The 27,480-nt window shown below is 39.3% G+C and overlaps 2 protein-coding genes across 3 annotated transcripts in view; one reads left to right on the top strand and one right to left on the bottom strand.

The window, feature by feature from the left end:
* Positions 1-339: 339 nt before the first annotated feature.
* pax4 (paired box 4) lies at positions 340-3,672 on the bottom strand. The gene is made up of 9 exons (XM_044343526.1): positions 3,489-3,672; positions 3,120-3,335; positions 2,946-3,036; positions 2,497-2,637; positions 2,324-2,406; positions 2,172-2,235; positions 1,961-2,034; positions 1,491-1,587; positions 340-1,311 (listed from the first exon to the last, which is right to left on the bottom strand). Exons 1-9 carry the CDS (start codon positions 3,588-3,590, stop codon positions 995-997), a joined length of 1,185 nt encoding a protein of 394 aa, XP_044199461.1. The 5' UTR covers positions 3,591-3,672; the 3' UTR covers positions 340-994.
* A 5,043-nt stretch (positions 3,673-8,715) lies between these two features.
* The window catches only part of snd1 (staphylococcal nuclease and tudor domain containing 1), a 180,304-nt gene continuing 161,539 nt past the window's right edge, over positions 8,716-27,480 (top strand). The window contains exons 1-10 of one of the 2 annotated variants that reach the window (XM_044343640.1): positions 8,764-8,781; positions 8,861-9,014; positions 11,869-12,018; positions 14,155-14,275; positions 14,914-14,995; positions 21,452-21,612; positions 23,299-23,390; positions 24,186-24,344; positions 24,434-24,540; positions 25,193-25,283. In XM_044343640.1, the coding sequence (XP_044199575.1) occupies positions 8,940-9,014; positions 11,869-12,018; positions 14,155-14,275; positions 14,914-14,995; positions 21,452-21,612; positions 23,299-23,390; positions 24,186-24,344; positions 24,434-24,540; positions 25,193-25,283 (1,038 nt within the window). In that variant the 5' untranslated portion in view covers positions 8,764-8,781; positions 8,861-8,939. Of the gene's footprint in view, positions 9,015-11,868; positions 12,019-14,154; positions 14,276-14,913; positions 14,996-21,451; positions 21,613-23,298; positions 23,391-24,185; positions 24,345-24,433; positions 24,541-25,192; positions 25,284-27,480 lie in introns of both variants that reach the window. The other variant, XM_044343639.1, reaches the window with a different exon arrangement.

Below are 27,480 nucleotides of genomic sequence, written 5' to 3'. Positions count from 1 at the left end.
CTGACCAAGCTGTTTGCCTTCTGATCCCAACCTTTCCCCCCCAGTGACCAATTATTTAGAAACTCAGAGTCTTACCGTCTCTTTTCTGTAGTAAAGGGACATGAAAGAACTCGATGCCTCTGTCCTATTGCAGTCATAAAAACTGATACCGAGCAGACCAGATATCAGGTCATGTTTAGAGTTTTTGAAGCTATACTTTTATAGATTTTCCCACCAGCCTGCCCTGGAAAGAAATCTTGGAAGAGCGCCTTACCCTCCTCTGTACTTAAACAGCAAGCCCAACACTATAAAAGAGATAACATTCATAATATCCAGTGGTAATCTTATATGATCTGTGGAGCTGTGATTTATGTTGCAGTCATAGTACAGCATTGACCAGATAAACAGTGGAGCATCCAGCTGAAGATATGCTTAAACATCCAGATATGATTTCTCTTTTAATGGTTAATGCATCTTCTAAAATCTACATGCTTTCAGGCAGAACATAGGCTTAATTGGCTTCATATTCATGCCATAATACAGTTCATTTCCTGGAAACTCATATCAATAAAAGGGCCCTTGATGTATAAAAAACATTTATTGCCCTCTTATCTGTCTGTCTGCACTTCATGTCTTACAATGTTGCAATGACTTTGTCTTCTTCACAATTCATTGTAGTCGATTAATTTTATGATCCATTCAGATAATTAATAAAAGAACTTTGAATTATGAATTATGCTCAAGATATGTATTTCTCTTCTCTGCTCCTTAATGTCATTTCAAGATTACATGTCCAAGAAAGAGTGATAAGTTAAGAAGGGCGCAACAGTCAATTTGAAAAACTGAGCGTAAGGGACAAGACTGTAACTCTAGTCCTCTGTCGCCCTCTGCTGGCTTCAATTTGTTCCTCTAGTCCCGAGTTCAGTAAAGATGTTTGCTAGTAATCCAGTGAGAGCTGCATTATCAACACTGTGTATCAAACATGTTCACCGTTGTCAAAAATGTAGTCACACATTCAGTCCAGGTAGCGATGTGGATTCACATCCCAGGGTTGGCCAAACAGAAACCTTTCATCTGTTTGATACTCGCTCAAAGTGAAAGAAATGCCCTGCTGATTCCAGCAGTGGGTTACAGGGAAGTCTGTTCTTATTGTCTCAGTTGCCAATGGAAGGCATGTCCTTGTGTCTGTGGGATGGTGAACCAATGGGAAAGTGAGTCTATCTGTGTGGAGAGTGAATGGAGTCTTCTCTGTCATGGTCAGTATGTCATTCGGCTGATGGCGGGATGAGGGTGGCATTGAGATGGATGTCAAACGCTCAGAATTTCCAACACCTGCACATCAGATTGATAGATTTGGGAAAAAAACTATAATTAGATGTTATGTAAGAGGCGTGGCAGATAAAAAGGTGTGTGATTGGGATTATGGACATGAAAGAAATACCCTTTTAGAAACCAGGTTGTGACAAACAATCAAACACTAGAGAGACAAAAGTTATTTAGCATGGTCTTACTTCTTTCTGCTGGGAAAATGTAGCCATCTTGCAACTTCCTGGGAACAGCGCTGTAGCTATGACAGGCATCTGAGGCACTACAGTAGACTCCTGTTGTCTTCACAAACATATATAAATGTTACTATACAGTATGTGCCTGTCATCTGTGAGAAACCAGAAGCCACATATTTCACATTTTCCCAGAACTTGCATCAAAAATTAAATATTTCTCTATAAAAACATCTTAACGTTTTTTTCGTAAGAGTTTAACACTCAAAAACTGGTTTGATGAGATTTTATTGACAGTGACCAGCTGTCACCACATTTCGATTGAAATGTTGCTAAAAACAACCAAAACTGTTCCAACTTTGGCAGAAAATAGCATATTCATGTCAGACCACATTACTCACAGTCAGAAGCTGACTGACAAAAAAAAAAAGCTTTTCAGGAGCTTTAAAGTTTGTCTCACAAAGTTTAAATTCACACTGTACCTGTTGCGGCGTGAAGCTGTGTGGCATTGTGGGATTCACAGGATAAAAATCCTTTTGTTTTTGAAGGTCTGTAGCTGTAAGGGAAAAATACTTTTTGTCAAATAATTCCAAAGTGTGAATGCACATATGCTGAGGGGCTCTCCATTGCTATTCAGTTCAATTCAGTTCTTTTCAGGTCTTGCATGCATACACACACAAGTTAAGAACTTACTTTGCGTGCTGCTTCTTTGTTTGGCTTCCCTCCTCCACTTGGCCCGTCTGTTTGAAAACCAGACCTTTGAAGACAGACAATAATCTCAAAAGCAGAAAGATTGAAGTTGTAATAGTGTATGAACATTCTGATGATAAAAAGTTTTAATCTACCTTTATGGTATCCTCAGGAAGTTTGATCTCAGCTGACAGTTTCTCTCTTGTGTATATATCTGCGTAGTGGCTGTGAGAAAATTCTGATCCAGGAAATAGAAAAAACATATTTTACTGCTTTTCCAAATATTATGTTTGACACGTGGATAGACTTTTAAAACATTTTAAGTCACCTTGCTCAAGTGCTCTGCTCTGCTCTGGGGTGAAAGTGGTGCGGTTTCGGTGCTGGACACCTTTATGCTTCTTGTCATCACTGCATACAGTCTCTAACATCTCTCTCTCACTCACTTCTTCTTGAATCATGGCGTCAAAACCTAAACATAATATATACACATATATAATATCATAATGCTATAAAATGCCTTAGATGTTATGCATGTTAGACCTGACCAAAGTCACTTCAAACAACCTCTGTGTTTGTTAGGTCACCCAAATTTTGTAGACTTACAAACTACAAGATTTATTAAGTAATCTAGTGGGGAAATGATCAAATGAGGTTATTTAGAAACGTGTGAATTTTGTTTAAACTAGTTATCATTGTATTTATGATGATTACTAGTTGGAGGTTACAGATTCTCCATCGTTATTTTCAATAATCCATAAACCTCCACAGGTGACTTACCCTGTTCCGTCGTGATGTGCGCATTGATCTCCATGCACATTGGTCCATGGTCCAAGTGGATCTTTCTTAAAATCCGATTTATGGACGACACCTTGCAGAACGCAGTGTGTAGAAAACACTGTTAAATGCTGAAAAATTTTAAGTAACGTAAGATTTGAATTCCTTATTACTTACGCTGGGAACTTTGGAGGCCTTGCAGGTTCGTGCTGCTGTGAGCCGTTTTCTAATTTCCCAAGCGAAAATAGTTGGATTTTCTCTTTTGCACTGAATGATTGTAGAGATGACACCGGGGGTGAGAAGCCGTGGTCGGCTCCCTCCGATGGTCTTTGGCACCAGGAGTCCTGTGCGACGGTAGCGGCTCAGGATCTTACTTACGCACCCACTGGACACCTGAAAGACGCAGTGGTAGACGCATCCAGGTGTTTTATTTACTGTAACTGACCAGTGGAAATAATATCACAGCAAGACGATTTAGCCAACTTTTCTCATCAAAATCTGATTGAATTTGAATTGTGCCGTTTGCCCAAAAAAGGTTGTGCGTACCCGAAGTATCTTGGATATCTGGCTTGGTCGGACTCCCTCCGAGGCCAGTTCAATCATTTTCCTCCTCTTGGATTCTGGGAGAGGTCTGCCGTTGAGAAACATCCCTCCTAGTTGGTTGACACTTCCACCACCTTAACATAACACAACTTACTGTTTAAATGTGTTTTAAATGGCTTACTTACTGTAAAAACAATAGCCACCTTAAATGATAACGCAGCTCATTTATCCACTATGGTCCCAAAAGATGGTTTAATTAGGATTACTGTCTAATGAGAATAACATTTAACAATCAACCTTTATTTGGCAGATCTGTTCCGCACATCTCCGCTTGCTCACAGCCTTGATGATGAAACTGATGCGTAATGTGATAATATTTCCGGGGGGAAAAACAACCTTCGATGTGAAAAACGCGTAGTACAGTAAAGTAAATTGTTCAGGTAACTCCGCTTGAATCGCTGGAGAATGACAGTGAACAGAAGTACGCCCTTCTGCAGAAATTTATAGTCCTGCAGACCTCAACATGACGTGGTGGTCTGTTACCTGAAATGTCAATATTGCCTGGAAGAGACTTTAAATGGATTTCTGTTTGGTGGGTATGTTCTGCCAAAATGTCTCAGACAGTTTTGCAATATTCAGCTATAATGTCTTCATTTCACTTGTTTACAGTGTATTTTATATTGTTACAAGAAATTTCACCAGACAAGTGTCAGTATCTTGGCTGAAGGAATATGCAGAGGAGGAAAGACCGAGTCATGATCAATAAAAATGAGACCTCCAGCAAGTCAGTTTTAAGATAACAGTAAGTGCTACTCAAGAGCAAGTCCAAATATGAGTGTGACCTCGTTTTTAATAAACATTTAGTCAGAGAAGAAAAAAAAGCACATCTATCATCAAGTTACTGGTAAACCAAGCAAAATAAGATATCAGTTACCGAGTAAATATCATCATCTTTGCAACATCTTGTTTTTGTGGCATATGATATACAATCACAAGTAGCCTTACTGCACCAGAAGAGTGAATTGACGCCCATCTGGGCAGAGTTCACTATATTTATAGACTATATTACATTTACTCAGCGCCATAAACAAATAGTCTCTTTCCACCACTAGGTTCTTGTAAATTGTGCTATTTATTCAAAATGTATGTGTAAGACTGTAATCAGTAAATCAACAGGGTAATATTGAAGTTTAGGAATTCAGACTCCTTTTGCGCAGTGGCTGCCTACAGTCTTACTTGGAGAAATCAATTTTTCATGCAGCACAGTAATGTCTTTCAACTTACTGCTTCGGTGCATGTTATCATCCCAAAAATGATACAAATATGGATACAAAGATAGAAATTCCATCTTTCAAAGAAACTAAATGATCAACACATATGTTCCTCGTGCTTTAGGGGGGACTTGTGGTCACGTGACTTGAGCATCCTTTCCCAGGTTAAGTGGCTCAGATTAAAAGGATCTCTGGTCTCGTTTCATAAAACAAACATTTGGAAATCTGCTCCAATGACGACTGCCATATGGTAAAGTGCTTTTGATAAATCATAAATCCATCACGCAGTCTCTCTTTATTACATTTTCTTTCAAAACGTGAACAAATAGACTCGTATATGGGCGCAAGGAAAGGGCCAATTGGGGGACCTCGTTTATCCAGAAGAGGGAGGCGAAAATAACCCTCACAGATGTTCCTTGGGCAGCCAGCAGATAAAAATGCGTTGTAAACGTTTCAAAGGGAAATATTTGACGAGCAAATATTAGCCTATGTGAAAACCCACACAAGGCTCGTCTTTTGGCCTGTTTAATGACTAATTGAATATCATTAGTTGGGTCCACACAGATCGAAGTGCCACCGAAATAAAGGCTTAGATTTTAAAATGCCATATGGCCCAAATTATACATTAACCATGAGTTAGAGGACAATAATACTCTCTGTGTACAATCAGTCAGGTTAGACAGAGGTCAGCCACTTTTGGACACCATCATCTCCTTGCCAACCGAGACAAAGGACAAATAAGGCAAGCCATTTTATTTATTACTGGGGAGTGATGTAGCCATTGATTTATAGTGCTTTATTGCACGTACTGTGTGTGCCAAACGAGGTTGATTAAAGTACTTGTGTTGTGTTGTTAAGACAGCACCACATATTCGTGGTGCGTAAATTTTAATATGGGCTCGCCAAACGAGGGGGCGGTACTTTAAGTGGCTACATTGTGCCACAAAATAATTATAGATTTTAATAACACATCCAAGGTGATTTTCTTGTGCATCAAACACGTATATTGATACTTAACTGCGTCCTGAAGCCATGAGAAACGTGAGTAATTCAGCCGCGTAAAAAGGTTACCAAAACCTCTCCAAAGCGCACCCAGGTGCCGTGTGCGCAACGGAGCTGACTCCATAGCCGCTTATCTAGCAAGTTTCTCCACCGTGTTATGAGACAGTAACGACATGTATGGAATGTCATTTTATTAAGTTTTTTAGTTTAGTGAATGTACTTTCAATTCTGTGAACGCGAATGCCTGTGTATGTATTTTATTCTTATTAGATTTCCTACCTATACATTTCCATGACCGTGGCCAAATGTACCGATTTCAACAGTAGGCTTCACCACAAAAACGCCAGTTTTATTATGTCATTCAATCTTTCACTAAGTTTTAAATGCTCCTTTTAAGAATAAGGAAAAGGACGTGACATGAAGCTAGTGGAAGCATTTCCCACTTGCTTTATCAAATAAGATTAAAAGCTCCAAATTAAATAGGTGGCGTATTAATTAGACATCTTGTAGCATGGGCAACAATTGATATGTTTAATACTTTAATGTTGCACATTACTTCATCTTGCACCATCTTCTTCAACGAACAACACAACCTTTTTTAAACAAGAGCGTGTCTTTTAAACGTCATTTCATATTTAGTCGGTTATTCACCGTGTTTCTCTTCAAACACGTAAAAAAAATATGCTGTTGAGCGGAGATGAGTCATCTTGATTCTGATCATAACCCACTTTTAAGAAATCCCTTTCATTTTCGATGAGAATTAGCTTCACTCAGTTGAAGAGAAGTCGTTGCAGTGTGATGACACGCAGAAAAAAACAACGTTTAACTGGTTACATTACACCAGACATTAAACAGACCAGCGATGTTACAGCTTTCTTCTTAAGTCTCGTTAAGTTTGGTGGTCAAGAAGATTTGGTCAGTAACAAATGTTGATGTTTTTTCTTAAATATTTCGCAGCATGCGCTATTACAAAATATATCAAAGTTGGCTGTTATAAACTAAATTACCAATAAAATCTAATAGTTGGATGTGGCGTAGCTATAATAAAATAAAAACGTCAGTGCGCCTTTTCCAAACGTACAGTGATGGAGTGGTCCAATAATAAACATATAAGACGACGAGCGTGTGAGGTTATACAAAGTGATCACCAAATGATTTCAAGTTGTGTTTTACCTGATCAATAATGCAGAGAAGCTTATAGTCCATATGTTCATAACCATAATTATTGTTAATGTTAATTTTGCGTTATGAATACGAAAACCCTTCTTTCTATTCTTTTTTCCACAAAAAACGTGTGCCTTAAGTTAAATATTCTACAGAATATCCAAAATGTATAGATCTTTGGCTGTTTGAAGACTCTGAGAGGATGTATGCTAACATTTTTATTTGTCAGCTTGAAACTGAGTTTAAAAATGAAGCTGGTATTAGGCAGCTTGCTTGAACTGCCCATACTCAATATGGTAGGATTTACTGGAAATGATTACATAGGTTGCAGTAATATCAAAATATTAATGTTAATTGGGGTAATGTTTAGTTGTTGACAATGTAGTAAAAATCCCCCAGCAACCAATGACTGACTGGACTGAACATCCAATACAATGTGTACATCTTTTTTTTTTTCCTTTGATAGTGGACACCCAGTCTCTCTCTCCCTCTCTCTGCTGTCTGTCTGTCTGGCTCTGTCTCTTTTTCTCACACACTGTTCATATCACTCATTACAAGTTACTGCTTTGGGGAATTAGCCTGCAAATATTTAGAGTGAGTCCTTTGAGCATGAATGTACCCTTCTTCCCACTCACACAGTTACTCAGACTCACATCTGGGAGCCGCAAAGTTCAGCTGAGCAGCAGCAGAGTTTGAACGACTGGACTGTTTTATTTGTCTACATTCTCATCTGATGTATTATCATGCCCTGACAGTTGATGTCACCATAACTCTGGTGATGAATCTCCACCATTCTTAATCACAACCATATCCCATATACATAACGTATTAAGGTATTAGAGAGTATAAATTGAGAAATACTCTCTGGGTCCACATAATCATCACATTACACATTACAATCACATCACATAATTTGTGATTTATAGCTGTAGGACGGATGTTTATGTTTATGCTGTTTCATGTGTGTATTAAATTAGGGTTCCTTAATTGAGTTTATGGTAATGCAACGTAGTAGGGTTTGTCACATAAAACTTCAGACAAACTAATGTTCTACTTTGGTATTCTATTGTCTTCTATTCTAAGGAGGATTGACAGTGGTATATATTCAGCCTGTAAACCACATAGCATGCTTGCCAGCCCATGTGTGTGTGCATGTGTGACATCCATCCATGCAAAACTTTTTTTTTTTTTTGCTTTTTAGTTTTGGTGTGCATTAGTCTCTAAATCCATTTTTAACATCCTACGTTTTGTCAATCACTTGTAAAGCACTTTGAATTGCATTTGATTTGTTTGAAAGGTGCTATATAAATAAAGTTTGATTGATTGATTGATTCATGTTGATAAATTTAATCAGAAATAATATTAGATTATCTCAAAAATAAAAATCTATTTTATTTGTTTAGTATCATACAAATTTTTTTTTTTTTTTTTTTTACAATTTTTATATGTAAAAAACACTTTAATAGCTGGTATTATCCCAAAAGTAAGATACAAATTCCATCTTTCAAGGAAACATATAGCCTACAAGTACATTTTTTAAAATCATCAATAGTTAAAACACCTGCAGGAATCTTAGGATCCTTAATATAATTCTTTTTTTCCAATAACTTTCTTTTTCCTGATCTATTTAATGTGAACGATATGTGTTACTTTGTTTGGGTCGTTTGTGTGAAGCTGAGATCCGAAGGGCAACTTTTCCGACACCCTTTGAAGGCAGCATTAGCCAGGTTAACACACTATGCTGACGTGTCGAACCTTTTGCTCCGGAAGACATTATTTCGATCTGGCTACGCTGTCGCGAAGCGGCTCCATTCACTTCCATTCATTCTGCTCCCCAGACCCCGGAAAGGTTTTGACGTGTGTGTATGCATGGCAAAGTGTGTTTCCGGTATAACGTGTGTGTTGATCGGTGTTCAGCCTTTTTCTCTTGGCTTTCAGTAGAAGAGTCACTCACTTCAAAGTCCCAGCTGCCTTACCTGGTCACCCCTCAACGGCGTTATATCTCAAACCGGTGAACATGGCATCTGTTTCGGCTCCAGCTCAGACAGCCCCTTCTTCGGCTGCTCCTCTGCAAAGAGGGATTGTTAAAATGGTAGGACTCTTAACATATGAATATGTGAGCTCACTACGTGAGTCTAGGAAGACAGCTAGTTAGCTTAGTGAGCAAAGGGCTAATGAAGGCTAAACTAACTGTTGGTTGTAACACAACTTAAATTAAACTTATATGACAAAATATTTGCAATTGTCTGTTGAATGCCAGTGCTGGCATTATGTCGGTTACAAGTGTCACTAACGTCCTGCTCACTTTTCTGCGGCAGCATGCCAGCTAACATTAGCTGGTTTGCTATCAAAATTGCTAGCCTGCTAAATAAACTGAAGGCAATTGATGTTAGCACATGTTTGCTACATTAGTAGTTAGCTGTAAGTCATTTAAACTAGCAATTTTAGCGGAAATATAAAGTGTTTTGAGAAATATAAAAATGTCAAGAGCCTGATATGATGATATTAATCTAAGTTGTATCTACACATGGTCAAGCCGACTGGAAACTAACGTATTTAGTAACTTGTTAGCTGTAACAGATGTTTAGTTTCTCAGCTAACGCTAACGTTAGCTAACTGAGCTCACTGCCTAGCAAGTGTAAAAAGAAAGTTCTTGAAGGAGTTGACAGCACACATTCAAAGTGAATTAATTTATCCTATTGGCCACATGTTAATTAGTCCTCAGCCAACTAGCATGGAAGCTAATATTAAAAGCCTCTCCTTATGTCAACGTTTCATTTTGGTCCCTTTCAGCGTTTCTTATATGTCACGGTGTTATATTTCAGCGGTTAAAGTACCCGTCATTATCGTTAGGAAATCTAGCGTGGATTCATGTCTCTGTAATAGTCAAGCTAGTTCATGTGTTCCGACCCCTCAAGTCACAGACAGAGCATTTCCTCAGGGTACTGGTTAAAACCGACCACGGGAAACTGACACGTAGCTACAGCTTTCTTGCCCCTATAATTTTCTATTCATTTTGCTTGTGCGTCTCCGTCGTGTTACTCTATATATTTGATCATATCAGATACTTTCTTCTCATAGGCCGAGTTAACGCCATCAGATTTGTATTAGCAGATTTACAACTATATATGCATTAGATTCATATAGTTCCATAGTTTGACCTATGGAGGGTGCCCACTAGTCTCCCAGTCCTGTCCAGGTCACCATGCAACTCCACTGGAACAGTTAAGATGCCTTACTCATGTATTTTTTTTTTCTACAACCATATTATCTTAGTATATTATAGGATATGAACTATCCACTTCCTTCTCATAATCTCAGTTTTCTTATCTCAGTGTTGTTTTTATGCTCTGAAAGTGCTACTAATTGATAAGATTGAATATGATGTTGCCATCATATCTTTTTTCCCAATACAGTATACTAGAATAAACATATCTAGATCCAGAGTTATCTTGTAGTATATTTTAAGTTGTTTTAGTTGTTGGGATTAGTAAGAGAAAGCGAATGTCATCCATGCTCCCCGTCATTTAAACAATAAAAAAGTTGATAACAAAAAAAACTGTACTTTGTAACAGAGAGCACAATCAACCTTGTCTACCGTTGTTTGAGGAAGGGTTGTCTTTTGAACCGTTGTAACTACTGTAAACAGTAAGTGATGGTGTCCTGTCTTGAGAGGGAAGTGTGTGAATAAGTTACACTTTTGTTGCTTTAAAACGAAACAAATTAAGGATTTTTTGTGAAGGACTAACTATAGAATCACATATTGCACCAGAGTCTGAGTAAGTATGAGTAAAGTAACTCTTTAACTTTCACAAGGTCTGTAATACCCTTGCCCTTGATTGATTATGCACACAGTAAATATACATAATTTACTAATATAGCAGAGCCTTCATCAATGGCCTGCCTTTATCTAACATGGTCAGTACTTTGAGAAAGGTGATCAGGGAGTCAAGCAAGGCTGTGTAGTACATTCCAAGTTGAACTTGGCCCTTTGGTAGACAGAAAAAAAGGGGGGGTGGGGTATTGCCTCCTTGCCTCTTTTTTTCCATAACTGGTCGGTAAAAATTACAGCAACCGTCCAGCTTATCCTATACTTGGAGGGAGTGAGTCAGCTAGTGGAGAACAGTGGTGATCTGGTGAAGGAGTTTATCAAGCCCACATCTTAGATCAACAGCCCCCAGTGATACTCTCTGCAGACACACTGGAGAGTCTGCAGATAAAAGATGTTTGCTCAGATTCGTGTAAATGCCATGGTTGTCAAACCTAAGAGTAGGGTTATCTTTTTTTTTTTTTTTTTTTTTTTTTTTAGTATTTAGCAACGTTATCAGATGGCATGATCTCACCTTGCGTCGGAAAGATAGACTGTCACCATGGAAACGTGTAGTGTGAAGTTGCTTTCCAGTGCCATAATAGTTGAGCAGGCCCCATGTAAATGTTTCTGCTAATTTACAGCTGCTGTGAGTTTGTGAGTTGGCAACTGATTATCCACACAACAGGCTTAACACAAAAACTCCAATGTAATTCACTGTGTAAATCGATTTCCTTATTTGCCAACCCGCTGCACTTGTTTATGTTACACCAATTTCAAACGAATCCCGCATGACCCTCCCATTGTGCTTATCAGCTTAACACTTGTAATGCAAATACAGTGGTTTACTGAACGTACAAAAGCACATATATTGCAGAGATGGAATAGAAACTAAGAAACTACATGTAATTTCGTCCTGGGTAGCACAAAAGTGACTGAAGTGTTGTGGTTTGGTATCCGTTGGTCGCGTTTATGGCCTGCTGTCTGTAGAATCTTCTTTGTGATCAGTAGTTTTAAAGAAACAAGAAGAGGAAATGTTTTGAGATATTATTGACATTTGCTGAATGTAACAGTGGGCAGTACTTCTTCTGTTGATTTGTTTTTCTCCTACTGATAGTCTTTGTTGTCATCCTTCCAGGTCTTGTCGGGCTGTGCCATCATTGTTCGGGGCCAGCCTCGAGGTGGCCCACCCCCGGAGCGTCAGATCAATCTCAGTAATATCCGAGCTGGGGCCATGGCACGCCGAGCCGCCCAGGGCCAGCCTGACACCAAGGACACCCCTGATGAGGTGAGTGGTTCCATCCCATTGTGTTGATTTGTTTGTTTAGATTAATGTGTTTAAGTAGGCCTTCAACCAAACAACATGATACTCTGATTTTGGAGTAAATGCTGATGTGTGCTTCTTTGTTTTTACGTTGGAGACAAGAGTTTGCTTTGGGATTTTTGTCACATTGCTTTGCTATCTCTTTCTCTATTGAACAGTTGCAATATAATTGCTCGCTGGTGTATGAATTGGTATTCAGGCCATGCCTGTTTGTATAAATGATGATTTAGCGTAGTGATAAACATGTCAATTCTCAATTGAACTCAAGGTTGAAAGATACTACAAGTGTAATCTGGCATTTTCTTATCACTGTGTATTCCTTTGAAAAGTCTAGGTCCATCAGTTTATTTTCTACAACCGTTACTCCTGTCTGTTAAAAAAAAAAAAAAATCTATTTGTATCTGATCGATTGCAAGAAGCATGTTCATTGCAGTTTGTGCGAACATCAACATCTAATTATTTAGTTTAATGGGAACTATTTTCTCTTTATTACTGTCCACTGTTATATTTGTCTGGTGGCTGTGAAGAGGTAAAAGAAAACTAAAGGCTTGTTTACACGGGAGGCATTTCAGCTGCGTTTTCCAATGATCTGTCTCACACAAACATATGTGCTAAAGTAATAATCATTATTGCCGAATTAGGTATCACAATGATTGAGCCTATCGCCCACAAATTGCAGTATTATGAATATTAAGAACTGGGTGTAGGTGGTGACTTTCCCGCCATGTGTTCAAATCACAAGTGGCACACAGCTAGCGACACCTTTTCCATCATCCGGTGGTTGATCCACCAGAGAGGGTAGGCAGAGCTAACGCAACAGGTTTGGGCTGTGTTCAGAATCGCAATCTAATGTACTAGTCATACTAAGTGTGAGGTCAAATTGAGTATGTAATGCGTTCCAACTGCATAGTATGTGATGGTATATTTTATGTATGCGAGAAATGCCTGGATGTATACTGAGTATGTGGCATGAGCTTACTGGACACACTCAACTGTCCCAGAATGTATTGCGTCACTTCAGACCGCACAATGATGGAGATTTTGAGCTAGGCTAAAAGCTGTTAATAAGTCACTTTATTCAGTTCAATTTTTTTCTTCTGGTGAGAAAGTAGCCATTTAGATTCCCAATATGTGGTCAGTTTATCCAAATAATGTCTGGAAATTTGCTGCAACAGTTTTGGAGGGAGGAGGGAGCTGCTGGCCGCGTGAGAGTGTGAGACGGCTGTCAGTCATGTGATGCAGTCACATGACTGTTTCACTTGAGTATACTTCTTTCAATGGGTCTACTTCAGTGTGAACAGTCTGCTGGTAATGGAATACTTCATCATTCATTTAGTAGGCAGTATGCAGTACGTACTGATTGAGTATGCAATAGGCAGTATGTTAGAAAGCGATTTCGAACACAGCGTCACTCTTCAACTAGCTTGTGTGTGAAGCACTGTACTGTTTTTCCAGTCTCTGCTAGTGTGACATCACACAGGTGACACTGTTTGGACCTCTGGGAGTGAGGTCCAAAAACACACCTGCATTTACCACTTATTGCCATAGATGCCGCCAAAGAGAACGAAACGGAGATCTTTGAAATTGTTACTTTAAATCAATACAGCTGTTTGCGATGGCCAAGCGTTTGATTTGCGCTACACGCACACAACCATGCCCCATGTATTTTCACACTTCAAGTCTATTTTCTTATGTTTTAAATGCCTAGCTACAGTGATTGTGTATTTGGTGCTGAGCACTGCCAAAATGCAGGTGACCTACACTCTGTGCCAAAACGCATCCTTTGTAGACACAGAAAGTATCATGCAGCATTTTTGATTTGATTGCAACTATGATCATGTTGTTAGAAAGTGAAGGAATGTGTTTGTTATTGCAGCACTATGTCTCTATCGGATATTTAATTTATTTTTGAAAACACTGGAAGCATAGGACATATTGGATTTGTGGTAGCATGCACTTCACTGCTATAAATGGGAAATCCAAAAAAAATAGGGGTAATGTAGTTTAGCAGTCAAATTCAGCTTAATTAGTTGTTTGTGATTAACTTTTCATTGCCAATGGCTATGTGAGTGTATAGTAATATTCCTGTCTGTATTGCAGCCTTGGGCCTTTCAAGCCAGAGAGTTCCTGCGGAAGAAGCTAATTGGCAAAGAGGTGTGCTTCACTGTGGAAATCAAGACAGCTTTGGGCAGGGAGTACGGCATGGTCTACCTGGGGAAAGGTGAGTGGACTACCAACTCTAAAACCACAAGCTGGCCTCGTACAATGTCTGCATACAAAATGGCTTATTAAGTACTTATTCCATCGATGTTTTCTTTATTTTTCAGCAGTTTGTTTTTGTACAATTGAGCAATATCACAGAGAGTTTTATTATACTGATTTAATCATGTCTGTGGTGTGTTCGCAGTCAGTATAACAGTTGCAGTTATGCAACGGTTATTAAGGCAACTCAGGGGATCACCCCAGAATTAAGTGGCCTAATGAAACCAATTTTAAAAAGTGTATTACCAAAATGTTGTGAACATTTTCTCCTAAAATTGTATCGGAATACACATTTCATACCCCATTTATTTAAAAAAGAAAAAAAAGGTATAGTAGTGTAGTACCTTTGTTCATCCTGGACACGGGTGAAAAATATTTCTCTTCGCCTTTGTTAGCCTTTCTTCAATAATTCATACAGTGAATCTATGTTGTTTTCAGGAAAGTATAATTACCATTTTACATGAAAACTGCAGGCTACATGCTGGTAGTTTATTTCTGACAAATTAAAACTGTGTGTAATCAAGATGAGGCCAAACGTTGTTGTATTTTTCCGAAGTGTTTGATTGTTTCTTTTGTTTCTCTGCCTTCTAATTGTAGACACAACAGGGGAGAACATTGCTGAGTCTCTGGTGAACGAGGGCCTCGCCACAGTCCGCAGGGAAGGAATCAGAGGGAACAAGTAAGATGTTTGCTGATATGCTACTTGTACTCTAATATTATCGCCTGTTGACTTGAATAGTTAACATTTCTGCCAAATGGCATGACATTATTTACAGTCCCAGGTGCTTAATACAGTTGTCAGGTGTAAGTACTCACTATTTAAACATTTAGTCCCCAGTAGCACAGGACAACCAAGATAATCAGATTTGTAATGTGACCAAAAGAGACGATTTATTGCTTTCTCTACAGTTAGATCAAATTTTGTGTACTGATATTTCTCCCAGTATCCCAAATAATATATAACTAAAGCATATATAAATAATAATAATTAATAAGACATTTAATTTTTACTGCGCTTTTCATTCATAGTGAAACTCAAAGTGCTACAGTATGAATAAAATAGAGCACACAACATAGAGAAAATAATAATAAGAGTTAAGATGAATAGAAAAGGTTTTAGGCTTGTTTTTAGGGTCTGGGCTGCCCTCAGATGGTTAGGAAAGCTGTTCCACAAGCGTGGTGCAGCAGAGCAGAAGGCTCAATCCCCCATGGTGTGGAGCTTAGTACTGGGAGCCCGGAAGAGCAAGCTGCTGGCAGATCTGAGGGTGCAGGTGGAGGTTTGTGCTATGATCAGTTCCTGTAGGTAGGGAGGGCGCATGTCTGTTGATGGATTTGTATGTGTGTGGCAGGACTTTGTAGTCAGCCCTGAAAGAGAGAGGGTGCCAGTGCAATGAAAGCAGAATTGGTGTTATATGTTCATGTCTGCACTCTCATCAGGATCCTGGCAGCGGACGATATATAAGCATTTCTGTTTTAGGATATAATTATTTAACTACACCTAACTCCAGATTATGTGTTTTGAAATGTTTGTTATAATGTCATTATCATCCATATTGTCATTGGATGATAGAGCGATATCATAGATGCTTTCTCTGCAAAATTGCTCGCTCAGTCAGTGAGGTCTAAGTAATTTTGGAGAGAGGAAATGACTGCTGGCAACAGTCTTCTGCTTGCTAAAGCTTGTAGCAGTACAACGCTGGTAAATCTGTGGGGAGATATGCATAAGTCATCAGTGGTAGACTGTAGAGAATTGGGATGGAGCCATGGTGTCCCACATGGTGGCAGTATTACCCTGCTTCAACATTGATGTCCCTCTGAAACTCTTTCCTGCCACATTGCCCTCACACAGTAATTCCCTAAATATACTTGTACATCCAGAGCTATATGACAAAGTACTGTATATCCCCCCAGTGGCAGTATTTGCACATTACACACATTACAAGCAATTTGACTCATGCTGCTACATTTATATTTTCCAACATGAACAGAGATGATGTGAATATTTTGCCACTAATGACCCATTTCAAGCATTCTGTGCAATGGCCCAGAACAACACAAATGTAAATGATGCTTTAAGTATAAGCGGGCATCATTTGGCCGAAGGGGGGAGGACCATTACTCAGTGAGGACTTAAGGCCTCAGTTTTTCCCTCAGTTCACTAGCCTCCAATATCCATTACCCACTGTGACTTCGTACGTTGATCACACTATGATGTGAGGATAATTATGAGTATGATGGTAATGATGATGGCTTTGGACAGTGCAGTTGAACATGTGTTCAGGAGCTGAACGCTGCTTGGGAAAAAGGGTCAGCCGATGGACGAATCAGAGTGCTGGGGCCAGAGCTCAGCAGTGCACCAGAGCGGGTTGGGGCACAGTTGTTTGGGGCTGGTTTTCATTGGTTTATTAGAGCAAGAAAGAACACACAGTCACTCTCTCAAACACACAAAACAGGCAAACAGAACAGTGTTGTCTTGACTGTACTAGATCTAAATGAAAAAAAAAGTATTTCTGTGGCCATGCATATTTATCCTTTTTGGGGGTTAGGCCATAATACTTCAATAAATTGTGATTTCATATCTAATTTGAAATATTTAACAATTGTGTAACCACATAATAGATAGCTATTTGAACATAAATGCTGTTTTTTTTTGTAGTGGTACTTATCCAATTTTGAGTAAATTACCTTGAAGTGGCGCATTGAGACAGAGGAATGATTCATGCTTTCCTGAGATGGCATCGCAGCATATCTGCACAGATACACTAGGGTGGAATCTCAAATCTACATGCCATTATATATCTAGTCACATTTCTGTGCTCTCTGTTCATTACATTTTTATTGTCCTTTCAAATCTGGAAATGGCATAATAGTTGTGATAGGGTATCAGACATGTATATAATTCTCATTTTGAGTTGTGTAATATTTAAACAGGTTACTTGTTCACATTTAATTCTCAAAAGATATACATTTTACCACTGAATAAATGTCCTCAATAATATGAAGCCAATGAACCTCATGCAAGAAGCACTCGTACGAACAGAGTCATTCTTAAAATGCACGTATAAATTTTCTCTTAGGTACCAACGAAATTTACAAGTGGTCCAGACCTGTCGGACATGTCATGAATAGATAATTTCTGCCCTAATCTGAATTATTTTTGAGTTTAAATATGATACCGAAGCGAACAAAAATAAAATGTATCATTAAAACAAACTTATTGTAAATTAATATTCTGTTTACCATATTTTCATCATCATGACTGACGATTTATTTAAAAGGTTTTTTTTTTTTAGCTTTTATGATATTTCTGATCATATTTTGGTGCAGCAACTTCTTCATTTCAGTAGTTGCTAGGAAACTTCTCTCACTGCGACAGCCGCCTCTTTGTCTCTCTGCAGGTCTTTTTCCAGTATCATCTTGTGTTGCAGCTGACAGTGTAACATCACCTGTAGACTATAATATTCTCCTCTAATATCTCGTTGACTGTCACATGACCGCCTCCTGTCACGGAGCGCTTTGCTTCAGATAGATGTTTTTTTTTAGTATCTAACTTCACGTCAAATCATTCCCTCTTTATTTCTGTCGCAGTGCAGAGCTGCTCTGATAACATGTTAGCTTCGCCCACAGAGTGGAACATATGCAGCTTTATATGTCAATTTTAGGGGCGTGGATTATGCTAATGATTGCATCTCGCAAACACGCACCTACTCATGAACAGGTGGCATTCATCAGACTGAAATGAGCGATTTAAGTTCAGGCAGTGGAGAGTTTATTGAATCCCACGTAGGGTTTTTTTTATTTTCCACTTCTTGCTTTGAGCAAGAACAAATGTAAAAGGAAAATAAGAGAAACATTCATGCATGAGGCCCATTGATTGCTCTATTGAAGGATCAGCTTTACCTATGACTTGCTACAGCTTTTTGGTTGGCTACACAGTTGTTGGGAATATTCCTAAATGTCTTCAAACGGTTGCATTTACATTGTCCCAGAAAGTGCAACTGTGTGTTGTTTGCCTCCAGGTCGCCACCGAACCTCCAACATGGTTGGTCAGTGGCTTGTTGTCTCCTTTTGATCTGGGATTTTATGAAGAAGTGGATTAGATTCTTTCAACAGAACTGTCTCCATACTCATCTAAGTTGTCTTTACCTGCTAAGCATTTAAACACTTTTAGAACTAGAAGTTTTTTTGCCCTGCTAAGTCACAAAACTGACTTTTTTTTCACATACAAAGATGTAAGTTATTACTTTTGAGCATAAATCTTGTTGATTTGTGGAACAGTTTTTTTATTTCATTGTCATGTATTTAATTTGTATATGGGCGTCACAGTTTGCATCTGAAAGTTTAAAGTTTCACCACCAATGAATTATGTAATTTTTCTTTTAGCCATAGAGGTAAAAATATGATTGTACTGGAAATGTATTCTTCCTACATATTGCAGCTGTCAGTGTCAGACAGATTTACATTTATTTAAATCACACAAATGAGTTTTTTTTTTTATGAAAAAGTGCTGTCCATGGTGCTGAGCCATACAGTGATTGAAACCGACTCATTCATCAATCTTTTCTTTTCAGTCTTGCGTCTCAGTCTCTGACGCTCAGACTGCTTTTTCTTTAAAAAATGCTTAAGCCATTCACTGAGCTGGCAAGACCCTGAAAACTGGTCAGATTCCACGGCATTACACTTTTCCTTTTTAAAAAATTAAAACCACAGACAAGGGGTTGGGCTGACGGAGTTATATAAGACCAGCCCATCTGGTGCTAAAGGGATCCACATTAACATGGAGACCAACTGTGCTTCATAACCCCCCATTGCTCTTTTTAAATTCGAGCCCCAGTGGAGTGTTGGTTGACGGTGTAGGTAAATGTCTCGGGGATGAACTGTGCTTATTTGGGCCTCGCTGCTCACTAGGAGAGGAACCCTTCCAGTCAAGTACGCCGGGGAACATGACTTCCTACACCCTCTTCACACTGCACAAAGACAACAGGGAGCTTTAAAACAGCTTACTAAGGTTCAACATTTTGTATCTATTTAAAGTATTTTTAGTTGCACAAGGGAGCCATATGGAGATGAAAGATGTAGCCTACAGCGTGTTCAAATATAAGGAATTGGAAAGTTTTTTTTCTTTCTTGGCCCTTGTTCCTCCAGTAGTCTTGCTCAGTATTGCACTTTCTTTCCCGTCAATATCTTTTTTGATTTGCAGCAATGTGTTGGTTGGAAGAAGTTGCTGACCTAAAAAAAAAAAAAAAACAGTCTATTTGGAGACATGGATAAGTTCACTATCATCTGCCTCCACACACGAAGTCATTTCTATATCTTAACCAATCTCTGCTTGTGAGTTGCTTTCCATTTATTTCTATGGCTTTACAATATCTGCTTTCCTTGATTGCATTGTTAGTTTTTCTCACTCTATCTTTGTAGCTTTCTGTTCCTTTTTGGCGCTTAAATTCTAAGTAGCTTAAACACAATCGACTTCTTACAGAAAGTTCCACTATTGTTGCTCAGTAAGCAAGAAACTGTTTCGATTCAATTTGAAGTTAGTAGCTAAATCAGTGTAGAGTGGAAAGCGAACTTGATGATGTTTTGGGCATAATTCCAAAAGCCCAATTAGGAATACACAGCTGGAGAACTGGCTATGTGTGTGTTTATGTGTGTGGCATTTTAATTGAGACCCACTTTGTTGCCTTTCCAAAGCGAACTGTGTCTTTTAGGCAGTAAGATGTGAAAAATTCGGTTTATGCACTGTTCATTTTTAAAAAGCTCCAGTCACCATCTCTACTCCCATATCAATTGGGCAGCCTTTGCTTCTTAGAAAAACAAAAGCCTGTTGGCCATTTGAAGTTCTGAATAATTAAAGTTGTACAAGGGCCCTCAAAAAGCATTAGGCTGCACAATTTACAGAGCCAGCATAGAATTAATTGTGGCGTTTGTAGCCAGCTGCGTGGTTGCTTTTGAAGGAGCTGTCAAACACTGTTATTGTCTCTTCACAAAGTGCTCGCATACATTTTTTTAAGAAGTTATAATCCGGTCATCAGCTGGTTTCCACTAAAACAACACTGCAGTTTGTTAGGAACAGCACTTTATCCAGCACTTATTTCAACAAAGCTGGAGCCTCACCAAACCCATACTGTTACCAAGTCTGTACTTCTAATGAGCACTCGTACACATACAAGTCAACAGCCAGTGGCAGTTGTCGTTTTTCTGGGTGCAACACAACTATGCTGTAATGTGATGAATTGTAATGAGCATGATACAAGGTAAAACCTTTCACATTGGCCACAAGTGGTTGTAATTATGGTTGTAATGCTAATAAGTTGCCTATTGGGACATGATTTAACACACCCTGGATAAGATCCATTAGAACGTGTTAAACTTAACAAGGGGTGCGACTCTACAATTGAAAAGCTTTTTTTGCTTGTTAGATACAGTCTGTCTCTCTCTGACTGGTGTGAAATTAATTGCAACTTGTTAACAGGCCGAGCTAGCTGTGTTATTTTTCAAGCGGATTGTCAAAGGGGTTTTATGGCACTCAAAGAGCGTCTGATCTTTATAGCTGCTGTTTGTAACCTAGTTATTAGCAATATTTTAACAAGAGCTATCATGGCAATACCGCAGCAATGTTCTCTAACAGCATTTTCATTTTCAGATGGCAAGGAGCCACCTGTGGAAGTTTCAATATCGATTTCATTGAGCTCCATACTGTTTAACTTTAATTTATTGGAATCATTTTTAATAAAGCTGCGGTGGATATTTCATTTAGTTTTCTTATCTTAAGCAGTAAATTTCCTTTTTTAAAATGAAGTCATATTCACTCAGCTGCCTATCTTTAAGTATTCAGCCCCTCACACTGGTTGTTTTTCTGGAGGAGATGGATGGAAATGGAGCGAAAATATTTGTGCCATATCATTTTACATTCAAAACAGTAACAAAAACTAAAATGTATCGAGTTGAACAATCCTGTTTTGAGAGGGCATTACAGCTAAATTCTAAACACTACATACTGTACTGAGAGAACAATATATACAGACAAGAATATATTGATTTTTACAACTTATACAGCTGTCTTGAGTTTGAAATGTTTCTGTTGGTATGTTATTTATTGTGTCTTAAACCTTTATCTTTTTATGTGTGTCACCAGTCTAGAGCAGGCCAGACTCTGTGAATTGGAGGACCAGTCTAAGGCTTCCAAGAAGGGCATGTGGAGTGAGGGTGGCGGCACACACACCATCCGCGACCTCAAGTACACCATAGAGAATCCTCGCAACTTTGTCGACTCCTTGCACCAGAAACCTATCAATGGTAAGCAGTTCGGGAGGGGCATACAAGCAACCACACTGGACACAAAGACAAGGAGATGGTGTATAAAAATACACAAGATTACATATTTTTTTTCTATAAATGCCCGAATTCGCAGGCTGCGTCAGAAATCTACCATTTTGGATGAAGATATTTAGTTCTAAATATCCACTCTAGGGCGCATAGTCACCCTTCACCGGCTCATTCCTCTAGTCTTTCATCTCTGACCTACCCGAGGTGTAATGTGCCACTCAATTCATTCCAGGCGACTGCTGTTAACAGTGGCTCAGCTCATTTCACTACCCTTTAATTGAATGAGAAAATGAACAGGGGGAAGGCTTTTTCATTCTTTTATTTCTTGTTCTTACCATTCATGGGAGACAGTCAGGCTTGTTTCAGAATTGAAGGCAGCAATCCAGCCGAAGCGCTTTAAATGTGCCTTGAGTTGCTGTGGTTGAAAACCAGAATACCAATTTCTCTATCATCTGCTTATGCTGCTTCCTGTTCACACACACACACACACACACACACACACATACACATGTATACACGTCGTACACAGGAAGAAAGCTAGTAGTCACTGAGAGAACCCATCTCAAAATGTAATTTTGGTACGAAATGACTTTCACACAGGTGAATCACATCCTGTCCAATTTTTAAAGTACTTTAGAGGTCAGGAGTACAGTCGAGTGATATGATTTTGGAGAATACTGTGTTTTACCTCAAAAGCTTTCAAAATAAATTGACGATGCCTCAAGGCTTGTTGTGATGCATATTGACTCTGAAGTGATAATCCACTGAAAATCTTTTGAGTATCAAACACTCCTCTCTTTAGGCTTAAAGGTGGCTGCAAACAAAAACAACTTTCTTTTCAAAGAACAACGGCTACAGTCAACTTGAATTTATGCTGGTTACAATGGATTCTAAAAATAAAGTATTAAATTATCAAAACATAATCAGAATTTTCTCAAATCAACTTCACTGCTGTCAATAGCACAGTAGTAGTGTGTTGGCTGTATTTTGGTAAAATTGTCTTTAACATACTTGACGTACTGACAGTAGAGAGCAGTGGTTGTGCTGCCGGAGTGGTTTGAGAAGTTTCAATTAACATTTTGTTACTTCTTCTTACCACGGCCCTCTATCTTGTGAGGAAAGAAACTGCTACCCCTTTTTTCCAGCTACCTTTCAGGCCTACAGTGGTGAGGGTTTGATAAAGGTATATTTTGGTTGGAGTATCACTTTAAGTGGAGCGCACAGTCTCCCAAGGTGGCCGTGACTTTCTCCTTTCCGAGAAGTACCAGAGAGTGATCCCTCAGCGAGACACTTAAGTCCCACCGCTTAGTAAAACATTATGGTTGTTTTCAACAGATAATTATTGTTTTGAATTCAATAAGTGTCATGCAGGGCATTTGTAAAAAGAAGAGAATGCATGCTATGCCAGTATTCCCTTATTAAAATATATAAAATTCAGTCTACCCTTAAGGTTTCTTTCTTTAAAGAAATTTAGGTTGCAACCTGGATCACTAACAATCCAATCTTCACCGTACATTGTCTTAGGCCAAACACTATAGTAATTAAGAAATATTGTAAGTATAATCCAGTCTAACCTTGATGTCTGTACATTCATAATTTGTAATTTGACACTCCTCTCGCTCACACACTTGTACATACTGTTCTTTCTCCCCAAAGCCATCATCGAACATGTGCGTGATGGCAGTGTTGTCCGTGCGTTGCTCCTCCCCGACTACTACCTGGTCACTGTCATGCTGTCTGGAGTCAAGGTAACCTCACCTAACTCATACGCTGCACTTACAGATGTGGTGGAATATGGACTGTGACAAATTGTTTTATATTTGGGAGACTACAAGTAGTAAGCAAATGAAAAAAAATGCATTAAGTTGGCTAGCCGCATGTAGATAAAACGGCTGTGTTTTGACAGTATCCTCCACACCTCTTAAGTTCTTCACTTTAATGTCACAAAAACTATTTAAAGTATTCTAAGGTAGACAGTTCAGTCTTGGTAGTAAAAATATATATAAAAAAAAGACATTAAAAGAGGAACAGCACATTTTTGTCACACCTTTAAAGTCTGTGTTTATTGTAGCAGTGTCATATCCGCTCCACTAAATTTCCCCATCAGTCTTTTTCACCAAGCCCAGCTTTGCCGATGGACCACTCAAGATAACTAATCTTTTTCATCTCCCACTTGAAGATATTACATCCATTTCAAGGTGTTCTTTGTTTCGTTGTTCAAAGGCTTGTCTGCTAGTCGCGCCTTTTGTGTTTATATCTCTGGGTTTTTTTTTTTTACCACACTCAAAAGGAGAATACAGATAGCATGTGCAGCAAGGTGACAGGTTAAAAGAGGATAACAGTAGTACACAGAAAAGTATATCCAAAGAATGCCCTGCTTAAAATACTGGGAATTGCAGTAGAACAAATGTGCGCCTGTCTTGTGAGAGTGATGTAATCAATCACATTTAACACTTTTTGACATATTTTCAAATGCTTGCAAAAATACCTGTGGCTTAAGGTGTGACTATTATTTTGTAATCGTGAGTTCTCTGTGTCTCCAGTGTCCAACATTCAAACGGGAAGCAGATGGCACAGAGACACCAGAGTCGTTCGCAGCAGAGGCCAAATTCTTCACAGAATCCCGTCTTCTGCAGAGAGATGTTCAGATCATCCTGGAGAGCTGCCCTAACCAGATCATACTGGGCACCATCCTTCACCCGGTAAGACACATGAGCAGACACCTGGTGGTGGTACTGACATTAAGAGTTCTGTCTTGTTAACCGTGCTCATGTTTTTCCCCGTGTTTCAGAATGGTAACATAACAGAACTCCTGCTAAAGGAAGGCTTTGCCCGCTGTGTGGACTGGTCCATGGCTGTCTACACCCAGGGAGCTGAGAAACTCCGAGCTGCTGAACGGTACACAACTGTACAAACGCAGAGCAATTAGTTGTGCACAGAAAACATTGTTGAACGGAAGCCTGTTTTTCTATGTTGGTCAGATGTTTTTCAAAACTGTTGGGTAGCGCATAGATCATGAAGATACTTAGAACAGCACAGGAAAATTAATTAAAAAGTTCTGTTGTTGATTCCCAATAAACATAACATTAAGCATTTTATTTGGTGGAAGACAAACTGTCCTGTCATACTTTATTTGATTCAGCTGTTGTTCAGTTGACAGTAACAGAAACTTATTTACTGTAGATTTGGTTCTGCAAACCACTGGTGATTTAATTGTAAGACATAATAATTATAAATTACATGCAGATTCTTGAGGTATTGAAAATAATTGCAAAGTGAATAGACATATGCACAAGTATACTGATTAACTCTACCACTACTTGAGATGAGTAGTCTCACTCCATTATGGTGCAATGATATTCTTTACAGTCATCACAGCAATGACTATGGGCTAATCATACTGGATTTTTCTCTCTTTAATGAGCTTTTGTAGCTTTTTTTCCAGCCAAGTGGATATTTTTTTCACTTGATTAAACCCTTTATGTCCTAATATCTGGTTGACGCTGAAGACTAGCACTGATGATGATGATGTGATTTTGTTCTTGGCCAGATCTGCTAAAGAGCGCAGGGTCCGCATCTGGAAGGACTACGTGGCACCCACAGCCAACCTGGACCAGAAGGACAGACAATTTGTAGCCAAGGTGAGATCCTTAAGTGGCTTTTATATACTGTGTCCCATTGGTGAAGGATTTGTCTCTGCTTATTCTTCTCTTTTTGTCAATCTTTCCGTGGCCCCTAACGTAACGGTTATCGATTAGGATCATCTTGCTTCTATTGAAAGTCCTGACTTATCTTTGAATGTTACTCAGAAAAAGCAGGAGTAAGGTATAAAACTTTCAGCATGACATGCAGACATTACATAGCATGAATAAGACTTGGCTTCAGTGCTAAGGGGGCTGGCTGTTTCCCTCGCTTCCACCACTTGATGTCTACTGCGGCATTTCCAATTTTCTCCTAGCACTGCAGCAAAAGCAGAGCCACTTTGAGGCTTCTAACGAATTATATCCTCCTCACACCTCTTATTTTCACATTTGCAACCCCCACTGAATAAAAAAAAATAAAAAAAATAAAAATCCTTCATGAAAGGTACAAGAAAGAATGCTTAAGAGCAACCTTGAAGCTCTCCCTAGTCAAGTTAGGGCCAAATCGCTGGCGTATGCTGTTGCAGTGGCACAGAACGACCCCCAAAAGCCAAGAACTAGAGATATTAGCTTTGGAGGTTATTGGCCAGGATCTCAGGGGAAAAGAAGTGTCCTTAATATCAAGTACAAGGGAATGCACTCCCTCCTAGTTGTCAGCACACATTAGTTCAAATCAAGTGAGATGGACTCCTCCATACATTTTGATAATACAGTCTAACCTCATTGTCACTATGAGATGACATATTACAGGTTTCAAGGTGTGGTTTTAACGTAGTAAAGCAACTCCAGCCTAAAAGCATCAGCTTTAAATTCGGTCCCCTCGGTGTGCATTTTGATGGGCTGTATCCCACCCTTCCCTTCAGTTGACATATTTTTCTCTAGGAACGTAGAAAAAAAAAAGTTTAATATCCCTAAAGTTTGTCTTTTGTCTGCGTTTGCTCCCTCCAGACCCCCGAATTTTTAAGATCCTGAAAAATTCATGGCCAGCCCGAGTGTTACATAAAAGGTGTTGCTTTGGCAATCTGCTTACAGAATGAATTTGATAAACTGCACACGCATAAAGAAGGCGCGAAAAGAAACTATGTGTATGTATATTTTTTCCTGAGTCAGAGGGAAGAGGCTACAGAAAGGATAAAACATTTATATTATCAGTGTGAGCTGCTCTCAGATCTCTCTGAACCCCCCTCAATAAAAGAGGGTTGGATGTGGGCAGTGAGGGAGTGAGGGAACATTGGTGGTGAGCTCAGGAGGGTGTGCACAAAAAAGGAATAAATATGGGGGGAAAAAAAAAAAGCAGTATGGGGTTAAAGAAGAAATTGAAAGAAAGTCTGTGTTTGTGTTGAGATGTATAGAGAGAGTGAAGGGAAGGATGAAAAGACATGAGAAGTCAGAAAAAAACCCCATCTAATCATGATCCATGGGACTATGTGTGTCCTCTTTCTAGCATCGCCTGCCCTGCTGATGCCCCCAGTTAAACCTTGATGCACTTTTTGATCTCTGTAGGATTCATCACTGTCCTCCTTTTCCTCTTTTTTCGCCTGCTACTGCTCTCCCTCAAAAGAGCCACGGGTGGGGGGGGGGGGTTTGCTCCCTGCCAGCTGCTGCTCAGTTAGTCGGTTTGTTTAGGGATTAGAAAGCCATCGGCCGATCCTGAGACACTACGCCTGGGCCAAAAGATTTATTCATGAGCAGGAGAATGTAGGCTGGGGATCTAAGATGGCTTGGATCATGGGGTGAAAGGCCTCTGCAATGGCGTTAGGACCACGTGACCCTAAAAACTTTGTTACAAGTGGCTGACAGTTGTGACGGGGGAAATGTCATGCTGACCCCTGCAACTGGTCAAGCTGTTTTTTAAAGCTAAGTTCATATTGGACAGACTAAGGTTACTCAGGCCTGTCATTGTCCCGTTCCCGTGACATGTGTCGGCACCTAATAAGGCAATGCTCCCAACTCTCTCAGGGACACATCTATCCATCAACCCCATCATCATACACTCCTCCACTGTTCTCGTCCACTCTACTTTTCACTTCTTATTACCTGAGTGATGGATAGAGTGGAGAGGCAGCGTAGTTCCAATCCTCACTAGTCAATCTTGCTGACGCATCTTCCTCTTTGCCTCGCCTCTTTTCTTCCCATCTCTACTGGGATTGGAGAAGCGGATATAGGCCATGTCCCAATAGTCTTCCTCTCCCCTCCT

The sequence above is a fragment of the Thunnus albacares genome, chromosome 23 (assembly GCF_914725855.1).
Source record: "Thunnus albacares chromosome 23, fThuAlb1.1, whole genome shotgun sequence".
In the NCBI taxonomy this organism is placed as follows: Eukaryota; Metazoa; Chordata; class Actinopteri; order Scombriformes; family Scombridae; genus Thunnus; species Thunnus albacares.
Note: the sequence above shows the minus strand (reverse complement) of the source record. Positions and strands in the feature narration are given on the sequence as shown.